General features: G+C 32.3%; 1 protein-coding gene across 1 annotated transcript; it reads right to left on the bottom strand.

Moving 5' to 3' along the window:
• Window positions 1–486: 486 nt before the first annotated feature.
• LOC106065005 (uncharacterized protein C6orf62 homolog) lies at window positions 487–16,890 on the bottom strand. Its single transcript, XM_056029726.1, has 7 exons — window positions 16,006–16,890; window positions 15,316–15,402; window positions 13,586–13,675; window positions 8,395–8,517; window positions 6,650–6,784; window positions 4,042–4,101; window positions 487–3,736 (listed from the first exon to the last, which is right to left on the bottom strand). Exons 1-7 carry the CDS (start codon window positions 16,132–16,134, stop codon window positions 3,674–3,676), a joined length of 687 nt encoding a protein of 228 aa, XP_055885701.1. The 5' UTR covers window positions 16,135–16,890; the 3' UTR covers window positions 487–3,673.
• Window positions 16,891–17,344: the final 454 nt, after the last annotated feature.

Here is a 17,344-nt window from a genome sequence, read left to right as displayed (position 1 = left end):
AAACAAAAAAAAAAGTTTATAAACAAAAACTTAAAAATTAGTGACATTGTTTGAAAAAATATTATGGCAGGTGACATTTAAGGAATTCATAACTTCAATTTCTCTGTTTATAATTAGTTTGCTTTTGTCAAAATCCAAAAAAAAAACAAATTGGAACCAAAACAATGAAGCTTCATTATTTAGGCGTGGGAAGCGTGGTCGAGAGGCTAAGTGCGCTTGAACTTGGCTTGTCTTGGCTATCTAGAAGGGGCCTCGAGGTTCGACACCCGACTGGGGCAGAGTTGTATTTACTGAGCGCCTAAAGGCAGCACGGAAAACCAACTCCTAGATACCCCCTCCCCCCCACTGGTCCACAAATGAGATTGGACCCAAGTGCTCTGAGCATGCTATAAGCATGAAAGTAGCGCTATATAAAAGCTATAATAATAATAATAATAGGCTAAGCAGATCTACTCAGCAAATCATATATGCACAACTAACACAAGCTAATTTGTTAATGAGTTTATTCATTTTTTTTTTCATGGGAAAAAGGTTGATAAAATAAAATTATTAATCTTTTATCTAAAGCAAAAAAAAAAAAAAGAACTTTCAAACATTTTCTGGCAATGCCAAACTTTAAAAATATAAACCATTGTAAAATATTTAAATACAGACCAAACCAAAGGAAGAGGCATAAATACAAATTGCATAAAGAAATATTTAACAGTAAACAAATTTACAAACAAGCTTTCCAAACAGTATATATAAAACTGGGAAGCACTGGGAATAATGATTGGTGGGTTACCATTTCTTGTACAGATACTGTAAATAAGTTAAAATTGTTTCACAAATTATCTATTTTAGATAATAGACTGAACAGAAAGAAAAAAGCTATCAATGTTACTAAAATCTCAGAGGCAAAAGAGAGAGAAGATTTATTGAATGAAAAAACATTTTTTCCTTATTTTCTTGAAATCGCAAGTCGAGTTAACCCAAATCTGTTTACCTGAGCTTGAGAAAGTAAAAAGTGGTTGTTCATTCAGTTGGTTATGGGTCTCACAAGAAAGTTGTTGTTTTTAATCTCTATCTTTTTTTTATTGGTGAAAAAAAAGTTACTCAAATATAATTGTAAGGAAAAAGATGAAAATAAAAACAAAAATTTATGTAAGTAAATTTTAAACTAAAGACATTATTTTCACTTTAACACTTTCTAAAACTACATTTTGACTGAAGACTTATCCACATTAAAGGTAATCATTTATTCCTTTTTTCCTTGGTAGGAATGTCACCCATCAATTAAAGATTTTTTTTTTCATTAGTTGTGCTAAGTAAAATGCAAGACTTTGTGAGTTTGTTCAAATATATCGCGAGACAAGAATTTCAAGGCATGGAAATAAAGAAAAAAAAATAATCAGAAATTAAAAGGTATATATGGCATGGGTGAGTAAGGAATGGGTTGTATAACAATAGTTTTTAGTTCTCAACATAACACACAAAAAACATTCATACCGGTACCCAGACACAAAACCATTCTATCTTTATTTCTAAACTTATCTCTACCAGAAGATTTGAGGGGTGTGATTGTTTACCTAAAAATTGAAACTTAACTCTTATAATCAAGAAATAGTGATAGTATGTTAGTGTCTTTTGTGACATTAAATCAATTTGAGGTAAAAAAAAAATTAAAAAAAATTAAAATTAGGAAATAAAATACAATTAAATGAACACAAAAACAATATGTGAATCTGATTATAGTAAATATCTGCATACATATTTTTTTATTGAAAAAAATATATTGAAAAAATTTTAATAAATTACTTTCAATAAGTTTAAATTACCAATTTTGTTAAACAAAAATTTTAAGTTAGAAAGTAACCCCCTTTTAACTATTTTCTTTATGGACACAAATCTGTTTAGCCAATTTTCTGAACCTTCCCCAGGGATATCATTACAAAGTGCATTGATTTCATCTGTATATAAATGAAACCCAAGACAATATATAAATGAAACCAAGTTAACTGCAAAGACAATCAAGGAGAAATCTAAAACATATTTCAACCAAATTTGACTGAAACAAAAAAAGAAACATTTCAACTTCAAATCCATACATAGTTTAGTTCAAAAATGATTTTTTTAAACAAAGCATCAAAGTGATTCAGGGTAAAGTGTAAAGAATAAATAAATAGAAAACTATCTCTGAATGAACTGTTTCAAGCATTTAATATTCTCAACGCTTTAAGAGCAGCAGTAATAGGTCTCTTACAAACAGCTTGAATTAGCAGCAGTGTTTGCACGGTTGACTATCTTGTCAATATTGACAGAAAATAACAATGTCAAATCTCAAGGCAGTAGCATAATTCAAAATGACCACTCACAGACACATACTTTTCAAGCATGACAGAAAAATGTATTTAAAAAAAAAAAATAATAGGCTATGTATTAATGGCATCATTGATTGTTCATCACACCTATAGTCAGGGCCGGTCCTACAGATTGCAGGGCCCTATGTGAAACGGATCGCGCAGGGCCTATTCTGGGTAGGGATAAGGATAGTAAGTGAAAATTAAGATTTTTGGTAGTAAATAAATCCATCTTTATTTTATTCATACTTTACTAAGCGCAAAATCACAATCAAATTAACTTTATAAGCCGTAGTTTTCCAACAAAAAGCCGATAAACATTGAGACCTGCCTTTTAGATTTACTATACACTAGCAAAATATCACTTTTGATTTTTTTAAGAGATCGAGTTAGATTTAGATCAATATTTATATGTCATTGACTATTAAAGTAAATTAAGTATTGGAACTTCCTGTTTTGGTTAAATTTCGCCTTATTATTACACTTTTATTAAATGAAAGCTGACTATGCCAGTTTTTTTTAATCGCAAGCATAATTGGCATTTTCCATCTTTAAATGACACCCCAAAATAGTTAGCGAGGGGCCTATGAAAATGCGGGGCCCACTGCAACCACATAGGTTGCAGTGCCATAAGGCCAGTCTTGCCTATAGATAAGTCAGAACTAATCTTTTTTTTTTGTTTGAAATGGTAGGATGCACAACAAAACAATCACATTTTCAATGCTATCATAAGGAGCTAAGACAACTTCTCAGCACTGGATAGAAATTAGGAGAAACAAAAAATGGGTATTCTTGAAGGACAGCTTGAGTAATTTCAAGAGAATATTTTATATCTCTGTACACACAGAGCAGGTCTAACAATGATGACAGTTTTGCTCTTCAATGTAAACTTTAATTTTTAACAAAATATTGCCAACTTCCAGCAAAGATAAACTCATTCTCTTGTGTATATGTTGACATTGCAAAATAGAACAGTTGCGATCAATATGGAAAAAGATTTATCATGAATTTTAAAATGTAGCTAAAAAAAAAAAATAATTAAATTTCAATGATCATATGTAAAGAAGATGATTTCTGTTCTAGCTTCTTTAAATGAAAGCTAATTAATCATTGAAATGTACAATAGATTTTTTCATCATTTAGTGTTATACATTGAATTCCATCATCAACTCTAATTTTAGAGTTTGTTATTAAAGTTAGTTAATAATACATCTGTAACAAAAAAAAATTAAAACATTCAAAGTGTACAACTATTCACAGACTAAAAAACTCTCTCTGGTTGCCCCGTAGAATGCTGCATCCTAGAGAGAGAAAACTATCAGCAACATAGTCATTTAAACAAAGTGACTGGCTACTAATTCTTCAATTGTGCCAGTATTCCAGTTCATTAACTGATCCTGTAAACAAAAGAAACATAGAATTGAGAAAACATAATAAAACATAAGACAAAATAGTAAACAATTAGAGTAATGACCCCCATAGGCATGAACTAAATAAATAATGAGACAAAAGTGCACAGATAACTTAATAGGAAATGAGACTAATTAGTATAAAGAAATGTCATTGTGATCAAGCATGTCAATAAATGTACAGAAAGATTGATTTGAAAAAGCATGAGAAACAGAATTAAAAAGAAAAACCTGGGCTTGGTTTTTGGTAGAGTTTTATAAAATAAGAAGTTGATGTTAAAAATAAAACTTACCTGGGGCATGTAAAGACAAACACTGCGCAACTTATACACCATAACTTTGTTTTTGGTTGTCTAAAGAATATAAGGTATTTAAGAAAGGTAATTTCAGTTTAAAAATGTTATTTTTTGTCAAGTTCAAAGCATTAATCTAGTAAGCCACATACATAGTCTACTTAAATTGCTATCATACATGTTAGTTTCACTCTAAAAATAAAACCAAAATAATGATCCCAACATTCCAGATTCAGAAATTAAAAGTATTGTTGCAAGGCATAATGGCTTTTTTTTTTTTTTCATATGTGAACATATATTTTGTATTCATTCTTTTTCTTTTGCAGAGGAGTTTTCTTTTACAATTTCATTCTATTTATTTATTGATATTATTGATTGGTTGAAAAAATTAAAAAGATTCTAACGTACATAAGTATTAAACAAGGACAAAAATATTCTTTAAAGAAAAAAAAATGTATCACATTTAACATAGTAGACAAAGAGCAAGCAGTCCGAAATATTTATCTCAAAGAGGTGAAGAAAGTCCTTGAAACAGATATAAAGCAAAGATGGTTCAACTCCACCCAAACAACATGAAAAAATTATAAAGCCATCCCCAAAGCAATGTATATAATATCAACTTTCCTGAACCAATGTACACAACATATAACTTTCTAACATGGTACCATCAGACCTGCCTACCGTTACGCAAAATGCGTATTCGTTACGCAAAATCTCCCAAAAATGACTGTCAGTATGCAAATACGCATTTAACCCGTCGCATTACGCATTTCATATCCTTTTTTTTTCTCCCTCTCTTGACTAGCTTACGAGCGGTCACGCTAAGCCGTCATGTGGGGGGGGGGGGGGGGGGAGAACAGAAAAGGTGGGGGAACACATTGTGTCCAGATCTATACGTTGATTGGTTCTTAAAAGCAATTAGATTTAGTCTAGAAATGAAGAATGCGAGAGTGAGGGAGTGGCGGGTTGGTACCGTCAGTTAGTTGATACACCAACGTGACTTTTTTGTTTGTAAGTTCATTAGTAGAAATAAATTTTGTTGAATCCCTGATTCCCGTATTCATTTGTATAGAAAAAAAATATCGAAGTGCTATCGATTCATGTCAGATTTAGTCTAGGAATGAAGAATGCGAGAGTGAGGGAGTGGCGGGTTGGTACCGTCAGTTAGTTGATACACCAACGTGACTTTTTTGTTTGTAAGTTCATTAGTAGAAATAAATTTTGTTGAATCCCTGATTCCCATATTCATTTGTATAGAAAAAAAATATCGAAGTGCTATCGATTCATGTCAGATATAGTCTAGAAATGAAGAATGCGAGAGTGAGGGAGTGGCGGGTTGGTACCGTCAGTTAGTTGATACACCAACGTGACTTTTTTGTTTGTAAGTTCATTAGTAGAAATAAATTTTGTTGAATCCCTGATTCCCGTATTCATTTGTATAGAAAAAAAATATCGAAGTGCTATCGATTCAAAACACATTGAGTGACATTGTAGATATCTAGTCTAGATCTAGATCTGGATTCTAGATCTAGATAACTTGTTATACAGGAATAGATCTAGCTAGAGTCTAGCTAGTCATTACGTTATGTTATGATTCTCTACATTACTCTACAATCTAGATCCAATTTAGTTGCAGTATGATTTAGATTATCTAGATCGATAACATCTACTAACATCTAGTCTAGATCTAGACTAGATTTTTAGTCTTAGTATAGAATAGATCAAGGGTGAAGGTAGGCCTACGAAAGTTTGGAGTAGACCTATGTTTGTAGCGGATCCACGGCATCTGTAACTCTTGAGCCCAGATCTAGAGTAGATTATATTCATTATATAGACATAGATCCAGATTATTCCAGATCTAGGTTAGATATCATCTCTATTGTCGTATTGATCTAGATTTAGATTGTAGATCTAATCATGACATCTAGATCTAATACTATATATATATTATATATATATATGGCAAAATAGTGGATCGCGTAAGTGTTACGCATTCTGGTGCCAAAATACGCATTTTGACCATCAGCATTACACATTTGGACTTTTTTTGGTAGGCAGGTCTGTACCATGTATATCACAACATATGTTCCAGAAGAAACTTCAAACCAGTGACACAAGAATGTACAGTAACTTTAGAGAATACTGATCATGTCCTTAAAGCTGCATAATTTACAGGGAATGAAACACTGGCCTCAAATACATTTTTGAAAGAAAAACTATGTAAAACTACCACTGTGCAGGTAGAACTGTGATTCCTCCAATTTCACTAATTGGCATCAGCAAGATCTATTAAATATTTTAAATATTCGCAAAAAAAACAAAACAACAACAATGATACTTTCTCTTGGTAGATCTAATATGATAAGACCATTTCCAGGCATTGAGACACTGATCTACATATACGATTAGCAGCAACTTTTGTTTTTTTATTTTGAGGGTTGTATGCATATTTTTAGATGATAAACTGCACGCGCCTATTTTTTTGTCCATTTGCGTAAAAAATAAACAAGATGCCTACTTGCAGGCAACTCTATAAGTATATTTTTAGCAACAACACATTTTTTTTTAAAAGTACATTCAATACAAGGCCTTAAAATTTGATAATTACCTGCATATGTTGCTTGTCTACAAAAAGAAAAACAGACTGGTCTGTATTAGTTACAATAAGACCACTCTTATCACGGACAGTCAGCAGTCTCATCAGCTGACGTTCATAGTCATCACTGCGAAATATATACTCTGCCTGAAATAGAGAAGATCAGCAAGAATAAAAAAGTATTTGTATTTAGAGAATTCACAGAAAACAAAAAAACAACAACTCTTTATGACAATTGAAATGTATATATTTGAACAGTACAAAACACTGAGGACATTTTAAAGAAAATGTTAGTATAATATAAGTATAACAATGTTATGTTTATTCCAGTGTTCAGAGTAAAAATGCATCTATGCCACACAAAATATTAGCTGCTAACTAGATTTAAACAGTTTAAAAAGAGCAGCTTTCAGATTTAACTGGGCCCCTTATGCTTTTCAAACAACTCCTTTAAATCATTCTAGTTGGTAGAAGAATCAGGCTACATCTCTACTTAATTATAATGATTAGAGTTCATAAAATCTGCTTTAAAATAATGTTATAACTCCGCTCCCTCGCCACACTGATGGTGCGCATCAGAGCACCATTCAACACAAGTAGTAGAAGACATGTTTAGACAGGAAGAAGGACTGGTGTAGATCCGGCTGCAGTGTAGATCTGGCTGCAGTGATCTGCAAGTTATTGGAGTCTGGGCTGTCTTAATTCAAGAGAACGTCCTTGGTGCTATCTGTGAAATGTGTTGAGGACCTGGGGCGGCACTGGGAAGCGTATCGGTGGTCTCTAGTGGTATGTAGATAGAAAAGGACTGGTGTCACTTGAGATCTATAGGACACTCTGGGACTTAATAGCTGAGGTCCATGCCTATTTGTACTGTAAATAAATACCTCGTTTATTGTTACCTCCTGCCTTTCGTTGAGTGCCTACCTTAGAGTTACAACCATTGGTGTCATTATACTGATTTACAATTTATTGGTTATCCTAGCTAACTGAGACAAGGTACAGTGAGTATTATATATATATATATATGGCTCCTTTTGTCTCGAAAGGCAATGGATGCGCCCAAATGAGTCACTGGTTTTGGCTTAATCTTGAGACGGGGCAGAATCTGGTGTGGCTAATCAAGCCAATTCTAGAACGACCACAGCGACCAAAATCCTAGTCTACAACGCCTGTGTTGTGAGCACTCTCCTTTATGGCAGTGAAAGCTGGTCAACATACATGTACCAAGAACACAGATTGAATAGTTTCCACTTGCGCTGCCTGAGACGCATAATGGGCATCTCTTGGAGGGACCATGTCTCCAAACAGGAAGTTTTGAGTCAATATGAACAGCATGTATGCTCTCCTGACACAAAGAAGATTACGCTGGCTCGGACATGTCACCCGCATGCCAGATGGTAGAATCCCGAAAGATATCTTATATGCTGAGCTTGTGGAAGGAGTCAGACCCAAGGGCCGCCCAAGACTAACATATAGAGATGTCTGCAAGCGAGACATGAGAACCTCAGGCATCAGCGAAAGTATGTGGGAAAACATAGCCAAAGACCGGAGTGCATGGAGACAGACTGTGCGTGCTGGGACAAAAGAATTGAAGCGGCTTTAATCAAGAGGGAAAAAAAGAAAGCTGCCCTGTCTGCTAGCCCTAAATCAGAGGCATACACATGTACGAATTGTGGCAAAGTCTGCCGTTCTAGTGAGTATTATAAGCATTTTAAATTTGCTTTTAAACAAACTGGTGAATATCTATTTAAACATACATTAAGTAGTTTATAAGGAGTTTCTTCTCCCTTCCACCGGGAAAATAAATGGCACTGAATAGATACAATATCATTACGAGGCCACAGGAAAAAATCCACTTGTCCAGTGCAGCCAATAACATCCTGAAAAAATAAGACAACAAAATAATTTTCTGGGAAACTATCTTAAATTTAAACTATTAAGTTACAATCAAGCCAAATTTTCATGCTGCAGAAATAGCTGCCTAACACTGAAGTCTATATGAAAGTTTTCATCATTAAATTGTGCAGATACTTTTCCTTTTAGCCAGCTTAAAATCTTCTTCATTAACTAACATTTAGTCTACAAAGTTGTTGTTTTTTTTAATTGTTTGTGTGTGTGTGTTAAGATTAACTTAAGATTTTTAATGATTACAGAAAAGGATGCTATACAAGGGAAAAGGTGAATATGTATGATCTTTAATTCTCCATAATGTATATTTTATGTGTTCACAATTATTGATGGTAATCCTTAAAGACCAACTGAAGAGGTTTTTTTCGAAATTGAGATAGCGATTGATTCAGATAGTAGATAGCATCAAAGTTAGTTCCTAAAATTTTGAGATTTTAGAAAAGCGTATTTATATTAGAAAAAGTAATTTGAAAGTGTAAAAAATAACGAGATTTGAAAATCAGCTTCAATGGCCGAAACCGGAAGTGATGTATTGTAATGGACTGAGAAAATGTAAATAAAAATAGACATATTTGGCTGGATACGTTATTGATAGCGATTCAGATGATATACTTATCTAAATCTAGCTGTCAAACAATATTAAATGATACTTATCATGGGATGCACCAAACAAAATACCCTGAAGATAACTCTTCTACTTTTTCAAAATATATTATAGAGCAGACTATTTAATTAATATAATTATAGAATGATTAATAGATAGGACTTGTCACTTAGGACTAATCTAGATCTAGATCTAGGTCTACTCTAGGACTAGTCACTAGAGACTAGGGTTAGGGTGACTAGAGTCACTAGATCTATCATCTAGGACTAGGTATACTACCGTATATTATACAGTATATAAGTGTATTATAATTTTTATTATAACAAAACTAAATGGCTAGATCTATATATCTCTAATTCTAGCTAGGCCTTCTAACACTTTTACTTGTCACTCACTACTAGATTAGATCTAGATTCTAGTTTATAATATTTGACTTGTAATAATTATAATACTAATTAAATAATAGTTTATAAACTTGTAGATTTAAGACATTTAAGTAGATCTAGACTAGCCTCTATGTTAAGTCTAAGCCCAGTCGCCAACATTTTAATTTTTTAATGCTTGAATATGTATATAAATAATATAATATATCTCTGTAATAGTAAGACCTAGTCACCTAGTGAGTAGTGTCCTAGCATAATTCATATATATAAATATAATATTATATTAGTCAAGGACTAAACCTAAAGCCTAAGCTAAATCTATATAGAATATATTTATAATAGATCTAATATAGTAATTATATAGCCCTTTACTAGCCCTTACTATACTTATTAATAAGGCTAGACTTTAGATCTAAACAAATAATAAGTCATCATTTATATTGGTAATATTAAATACAGAATACAGATCTATACTAAACACATGTGACATGTCTTTAAGTCTTAAACTTAAACAGGGTCGATTCTAACGATTGCGGGGCCCTATGTGAAACTGATTGCGCAGGGCCTAGTCTAGGTGGGAATAAGAATAATAAGTGGAAATTAAGATTTTGTATTTAAAAAAAATTTGACTTTGAATTTTATTCAATCTTTACTAAGTACAAGGTTACGATCAAATTAACTTTACTTTACGAACTTTGCAACCTATTGCATATTAATATGCCAGTCACCATTAAAGTAAATAAAGTATAGAAACTTCTGATTAAAGTGAAAATTTGCCTGATTATTACATTTTATTACATGAAAGCTTACAATGCTTTTTTTCATTTATTGTGCAAAGGATTAGCGTTTTCCGGAATGAATGACACCCACAAATGACAATTTTGTTTATTTTTGATGAGATTTTTATAAGCTTTCATGAGATTTCCAGGTTATATATACCACTATTATTATTATTATTATAGCTTTTATATAGCGCTACTTTCATGCTTATAGCATGCTCAGAGCGCTTTTGGTCCTATCTCATTTGTGGACCGTGGGGGGGAGGGGGTATCTAGGAGTTGGTTTTCCATGCTGCCTTTAGGCGCTCAGTAAACACAACTCTGCCCGAGTCGGGTGTCGAACCTCGAGCCCCCTTCTAGGTAGCCAAGCCAAGTTCAAGCGCACTTGGCCTCTCGACCACGCTTCCCACTATATATATATATATATTGCAATTTAACAATTGCACCTAGAATTAGCGCAGGGCCTATGAAATTGCAGGGCCCACTGCGACCGCATAGGTTGCAGTGGCTTAAGACCGGCCCTGGTCTTCAATATATTAGATGGCCTAGACCTAGAGTAGAGTAATTTATTATTATTAAGAACAATAAGAGTTAGATGTTAATGTTAGATCAGATAATCAGTATAACATGTAATATATATATATAACCACTAGTTCTATATATATGTATACATAATTAAGTATAAATGTTAATAAATAAATTTTTAAAAATCTATTTTTACAGAAAACATATATGACTTGTGGCATACAGACAAGTTTACTAGATGGATCTTTCATCATTTTGGAAATACAAGAAGAGTTAACATTCCCTGTTTCTATTGTGAAACAAATCACAGAAGCATTCTACAATTTTATTTTATATAATAAATACCAATAAATGTAAATACAAAATCACATTTTAATAGAGTTCTTCATTATCAACACAACATTATTTTAGTTATGTTCTTTTCACTTGCTAGGTTTAGACAAAGTTTCAAATCAGGATTTAATATTATTATGTCATAGCCCAAAACTCCAGCAGGATGTTAGTTAATGGCAGTGGTTAATGTTTGAACCTGAGACCACAGAGAAGACAGTTCTGAGCGCAAACCACACAACTTTCTGCGTTTTGAAACTTATTCAAATTTTGATCATTTCTATGTTATTGCAGATTTGAATGTCCATTGCAATGATGACTTGATCTGTAAAGGGGTTACATTTTTAAAAAATAAGAGTTGGATCTCATTCTTCGAATGATGCTATTTATTAGAAATTGCAGCGTGGAATACATATTAGAGGCCAAAAGAAAATCCACTGCCGAGGGAAGACGTAGACGTCGTAAAGAACATTTAAATTGACCACCAGCTGAAAATGGTTATGTCTTTGCTGGACGCGACAAAATATCTAGTTTGCAGCTAGGACTGCGTAGCCATGGAAAATACTGCATTCCTAATTAATCTTTCAAGTCGACTGCCAGCCTTATTTACTTTAAATTATGAATAGCTCTGCATTTTTAATAACAATATAAAAAATATATGTATATTCAGTGATTAACTGGCAATAATTGGGTTACTAAAATTTAATAAAATGAGTTGCATAACTACATCAGCAGTAGCCTATATGCATTACTTAATATTATATTGATACTTCAATTTATTTTCCACTTCCCAGAGAAAAGAAAAAAACAACAACTCCTTTTCCAGTAGGATAATCTATTTCATTTATAGTCTAAACACAATTTAAAACTTTTTTACAGTTACAGATTAACTTGCTAACTTAACTATCTAATGATTCTATCCCAATCAACAAAAGAGTCAACCGTGGGATAAATTAAAATTCTTCAATTTTTACATATAGATATATAGAACTATTAATCTTAAATATATAGGCCCGAATATATTTAAGTAAGAGTGTAACAAAGTCCATATTTCGTATATTGATAATATTATAGAATTGATAGATCTAGGTCTAATTTTTGCCTTATAGATTAGTTTTTAGAAATTTAGATCTAAATCAGACTACTTTAAAGTCTAGGTTAAGGTTAAAGCTATTTGCTAGTGTTGTACGGGGATGTGACTAGATCCAAACTAAATATAATCGTGTACTACAATAACTACATTGAATGAGCTTAACATTGTAATTAATGTTGTTGTTTTTTTTTCCATATTGGGCATATTTAGGGACGACTATAGGTTAATAATCACTATTTAGTGTAAAGATAGAGTATATAATTTTAAACTTTGTTTTTCTAGATCTAGGCCCTAGCATCTCGATCGGATCAGTCTAGATAGATCTATATGGATAGGTCTAATATCTAAATATCCATTCCAATACTACTATTACTAGATCTAGACTTCATCTAATTAAATTTAGATCTAATTTAGGTCTACTTCATACATCATTAATGATATGAGAAAAGAAGATCTAGCTCTGATCAAAAGCAGTAGATGTAGAACTAGAATAAGCCTGAAGCAGTAACATAAGCCATAAATTGCGTAACTTGACTAAAACGAAACATGTGAACTGAGGCGCGCGGTACTGCGTGGGCTGAAACGCTAGACTAGATCAAGAATAAGCCGACAAACAGTAGAACTAACATGCAAAGCCATAAATTGCGTGATTTGACCTAATTTCCCCAACTCTGACATCCACTTTTTATAAATTGGTGTGTTTTAGTCGCCTTTGTTTTCAGAAACAGGCATTCCTGTAAAAAGGAATAAGCAAATACGCTAAGCCATAAACTGAAAAATTTGACATAATTTCCCCTACACTACGTCATCGACCTTGGTTGTCTGGGAAAAACTGATCTCGAATGGCTTCGAGATTGTGAAATTTAATAGTCCCTAAAACGCACATTAAATTGCTTATATCTAAATAATTACAAAGAATATATGTCTAATATTTCGTATGTATGTTTTTTTTAAGCATTATGTAACTAAAAAAAAGTTTTACACCGGTTTCCGCGTCTGACCCCAAAACTTCTTCAGTTGGTCTTTAACCAAAGAATTATTCCTATTAAATCAAGAAAAAGTAGGCTTAACTATTTATAATAAGCTAACTTATGCAGAACAACAGGAATAGCAGAGAAGAAAAAGAAGCTTAAATAAGTAAGAATTGGTATATTGCCAATCAATATTAGCTCAATAACCCCAATTGTCTCAAGCTTGGTGGGACCAAATATTTAGTCACATTATGGATTATTTGTTAATTTATTTATAATTTATTAACTTTTGTCATGATAAATTTGATATATATACCTAGTAATGTTTGAATGTAGTTTAAAATTCTTTACTTACTCTCCTCATTGGTTGCCATCTATGAGCATGAAACTGAACAACATCCTTCTCAATCAGTTCACGTGAGCTTTCGTAAGAGTAAGAATCATTCTAGAATACAAATTGTATATTAAACATATATAGGCAGCCTATAGTATATTTATTTGAAAAATCTACATATTTATATATTTTCATTATTTACTAAGTATACAAGCATGTGAACTTGAATGTTAGCGAATGCCCATAAGACTGCAAGTTTCCAAGTATATCATATTTCAATAGTTTTATTTATTTTCTTCTCTCATGTTAAGCCATCACACTTAGAACTAAAAAAACGTTGTACAAAGGCTATGAATATAAATAAAACTAGTTGAGCCTTGTCTATTTCATTAACATTATGTGATTCTACTAACAAACTAGTTCTTAAAATGTGTTTATCTCATTAGTGTATTTTATAATTGAAAATGATTTTATAAAAAAAAAAACAAATATTAAGAACCAGTAATTTTAAAGTAAATTTACAATTAGCATCCATGCAAGAATTATGAGTATCAAACTTTATTTAAAAATTACCAAATCAATCCTATTTATGTTTTAAATGGTGACCGGTCACTTCATTCCCGGTCATTTCATCCCCTGGTCACTTCATCCCCAATGAAATATTTTATATATAAATATGATTATGTAGAATGCTTTTTGACATTTTATGACATGTTACTAATGCGTTTAGTGTTTCCTCTTCCACTTTGTATTCTTAATGAGAAATCTTATATTATATTGTAAATCTGGGTGTATACTTAGCTATAGCGCTTCTATTGGATTTGGGAGTTGTAATATCATAATATTCTCCGGATCGAAGGCCAAGGTTTGGTAGAAGTAGTAAAAAATCATTTGAGAGATAGAAGTGCGATTGGAATAATTATGACCTTGCGGCTGATAACTAATCATCAAAGGCCAATGTGTGGTGCAAGTAGTGGAAATCTTTTGAGAGATAGGAGTGCAATTACAATAATTATGACCATGCCACTGATAACTTATCATCAAAGGCCAAGCTGTGGTGAAAGTACGACCATGTTTCCCTTTATTTAATTTTTCAATCGCTCTTTCTTGAAAATGGGCGTGTCATTTTTAGCCTTGAAATAAGGTTTTATTTTTTCTAATAAAGGCGGAGTTCACCCATCCTCGTGATATCATGTCGCCTGTATAAGTTTTGCTTTAATTCCTTTTAAACATTAACGTGATACAATTTTGTCATTCAAATAAAAAATGAATACATTAAATATTGCTCATTTCATGATTTTTTAAATTACAATTTTTTAGATAAAAATGATCAGATGATGAAAATATCAGGGGATGAAATGACCGGGGATGAAGTGACCAGGGGATGAAATGACCGGGGATGAAGTGACCAGGGGATGAAATGACCAGGAGATGAAATGACCTGGGATGAAGTGACCGGGGATGAAGTGACCAGGGATTAAGTGACCGGGGATGAAGTGACCAGGGGATAAAATGACCTTGGATGAAATGACTGGGGATGAAGTGACCGGGGATGAAGTGACCAGGGGATGAAATGACCAGGGATGAAGTGACCAGGGGATGAAGTGACCAGGGATGAAGTGACCGGGAACCGTTTTAAATATTTATTTTTTTCATTTCATTTTTTTCTAGTTTCAACAGTTTGTCCTTATTAAGGGATTCCAAGAAAACAAAATCACAGAATTTATAACCTATGACACAATCCTAGTTACCTTAACACCTTGTAAAATGCTGTGTTCATAGTTATTTGTCATCACAGGTAAAACTTCTGCAACCTCAAAGAGTGCATTTTTCTTTTTCTGAAAACAAACATCAAAGTCATGGGTTTAAAGGATTAGAATTGATAGTTCAAGATTTTTATCTAAATGAAATAATTCTATGCTTATAAATTATAACATTCACTAAATTGTATGCATACTGCATCAAGCTCATCAGAATTGGGTGTTTTTTTTTGTGCTGCCAAAATTTTACTTTGAAAATTTCATTTTCCTAATAAATGAAAATTATGATAAAAAAGCATCTTAACTATAGATTCTATACATTTGTTTTTTAAATTTATTTTAGAAGTTTCTTCAGAAAAGAAGATTATTACATCCTGGCACTAATTCCCTTCAGAATGGCAGAGTTCAAACTTTCCTGCCTGATTCAGTCCAAAGCAGATACTACATGACAAATGTATTACAAGTATTACATCTTTTAAATTAAAATTAAATAAAAATGCTTACTTTTTAATTTTAATGTTAATTGCTTGTTAGAGTTAAATTAAGGCATACATTTTAATTTAAGAAGATATACTACTAATACTAGATATAACTACATATATGTGTTTAACAAATAAAGAATATATATATATATTTATATAGTTAGTTAATATAGATCTAGATTATTATTTTAAAAAGTACCTCATCTTTAAAGTGAAATGATATGTACATTTTGAAGTCAAACTGATCAGCCAAAGCTTCCCTCTTTTTCCTGAGGTTATTGCGCAATCTGCTAACAGCTGCACTTTTTCTTGTCAAGGGATCTCCCATGTTTCTTGTTCACTTTTATTAAGTGAATTTATGTTTATTCTACAGTTGTCTAAACAACCACGATGCCATTTCGTTTTATATTTGTTGATGGCTTTTATTTGTTAGATGCATTTCTATTATTCAAATTATTGAACTCATCATCATAATAACTGTTCCAAATGACCAAATTAATCATCATGGCTAATTCAGTAACTGAATTCATTCAAATTGTATACTCTAGTAATACAGGTACCACTCTTTGAGATTTAACTCAAAATATATATGGACTTTTGTACTTAACGACTAGACTTAACAAAATATAAATAAATCTAGATTTATCACCAGAAATTTGTCTAGTCTAGATCTTGAATAATCTTGATCTATTTTTTGAGCAATTGATTATGCCTATCCTGTTTATTTGACTAGCTATAACATTTTGAAGAACAATAATAATTTTTAAATAAAGTCCTAAGAGCATGTAATGAGAAAGTCTGGAACTGCTTCATTTTTCTTCCTAAATGAAAGGGAGCATTGACTTGTGGGCGGGTTCAAACAGCAAACAGACCCAAAAGTTGACATCACTGATGCTTCTTCGGTGGGTTTAAGGCAAATTAATATAGATCTTGTAGAAAACGTTATAAAGCAAATATTCGACATTGTAATTGCTTTGAATATAGTAAGATCCGACTGATGAGACCACGTATAGTGGGAATCGGAAGGATCTTGTTTATGCCTTGGTTTCCTTTTTCGAACCAAGATGGCGTAATGTTATGGCGTAATCAAGGGCAGGTCATTCTTTAAAAAAAAAATATTATATTCTTATTGGATTTTCCCCCTTTATCGTATGTTCATACATAAGACTATCCATACAACAGTTAATTTAGATTTTAAAAATATCTACAAATATTACAAAGTGCTTACATTGTTTAATGAATTGATTTGAATAAGCAAATAACACAAAGTATAGCACGTTTCTTCCAATAACTTAAAAGATTATAATAATAATAAGGCTTGTCTTCGAGTCCAAAGTTTAATTAGGAATACAGCATTTCCCGTGGCCACCCAGTCCCAGCTGTGACCTACATATTTTGCCACACAGTAGGCAAGCATAACTGCATTGTCCGCAGGTGGTCGATTAAGATTTTCTTTTCGCCGTCTTTTGGTCTCAAATGTGTATCCCGCGGCCTTTGTGAGTGACCTCCAGCTTTCTCGTTCTGAGGCCGCATTGAGC

Source organism: Biomphalaria glabrata, chromosome 5 (genome assembly GCF_947242115.1).
Source record: "Biomphalaria glabrata chromosome 5, xgBioGlab47.1, whole genome shotgun sequence".
NCBI classification, from domain to species: Eukaryota; Metazoa; Mollusca; class Gastropoda; family Planorbidae; genus Biomphalaria; species Biomphalaria glabrata.
Note: the sequence above shows the minus strand (reverse complement) of the source record. Positions and strands in the feature narration are given on the sequence as shown.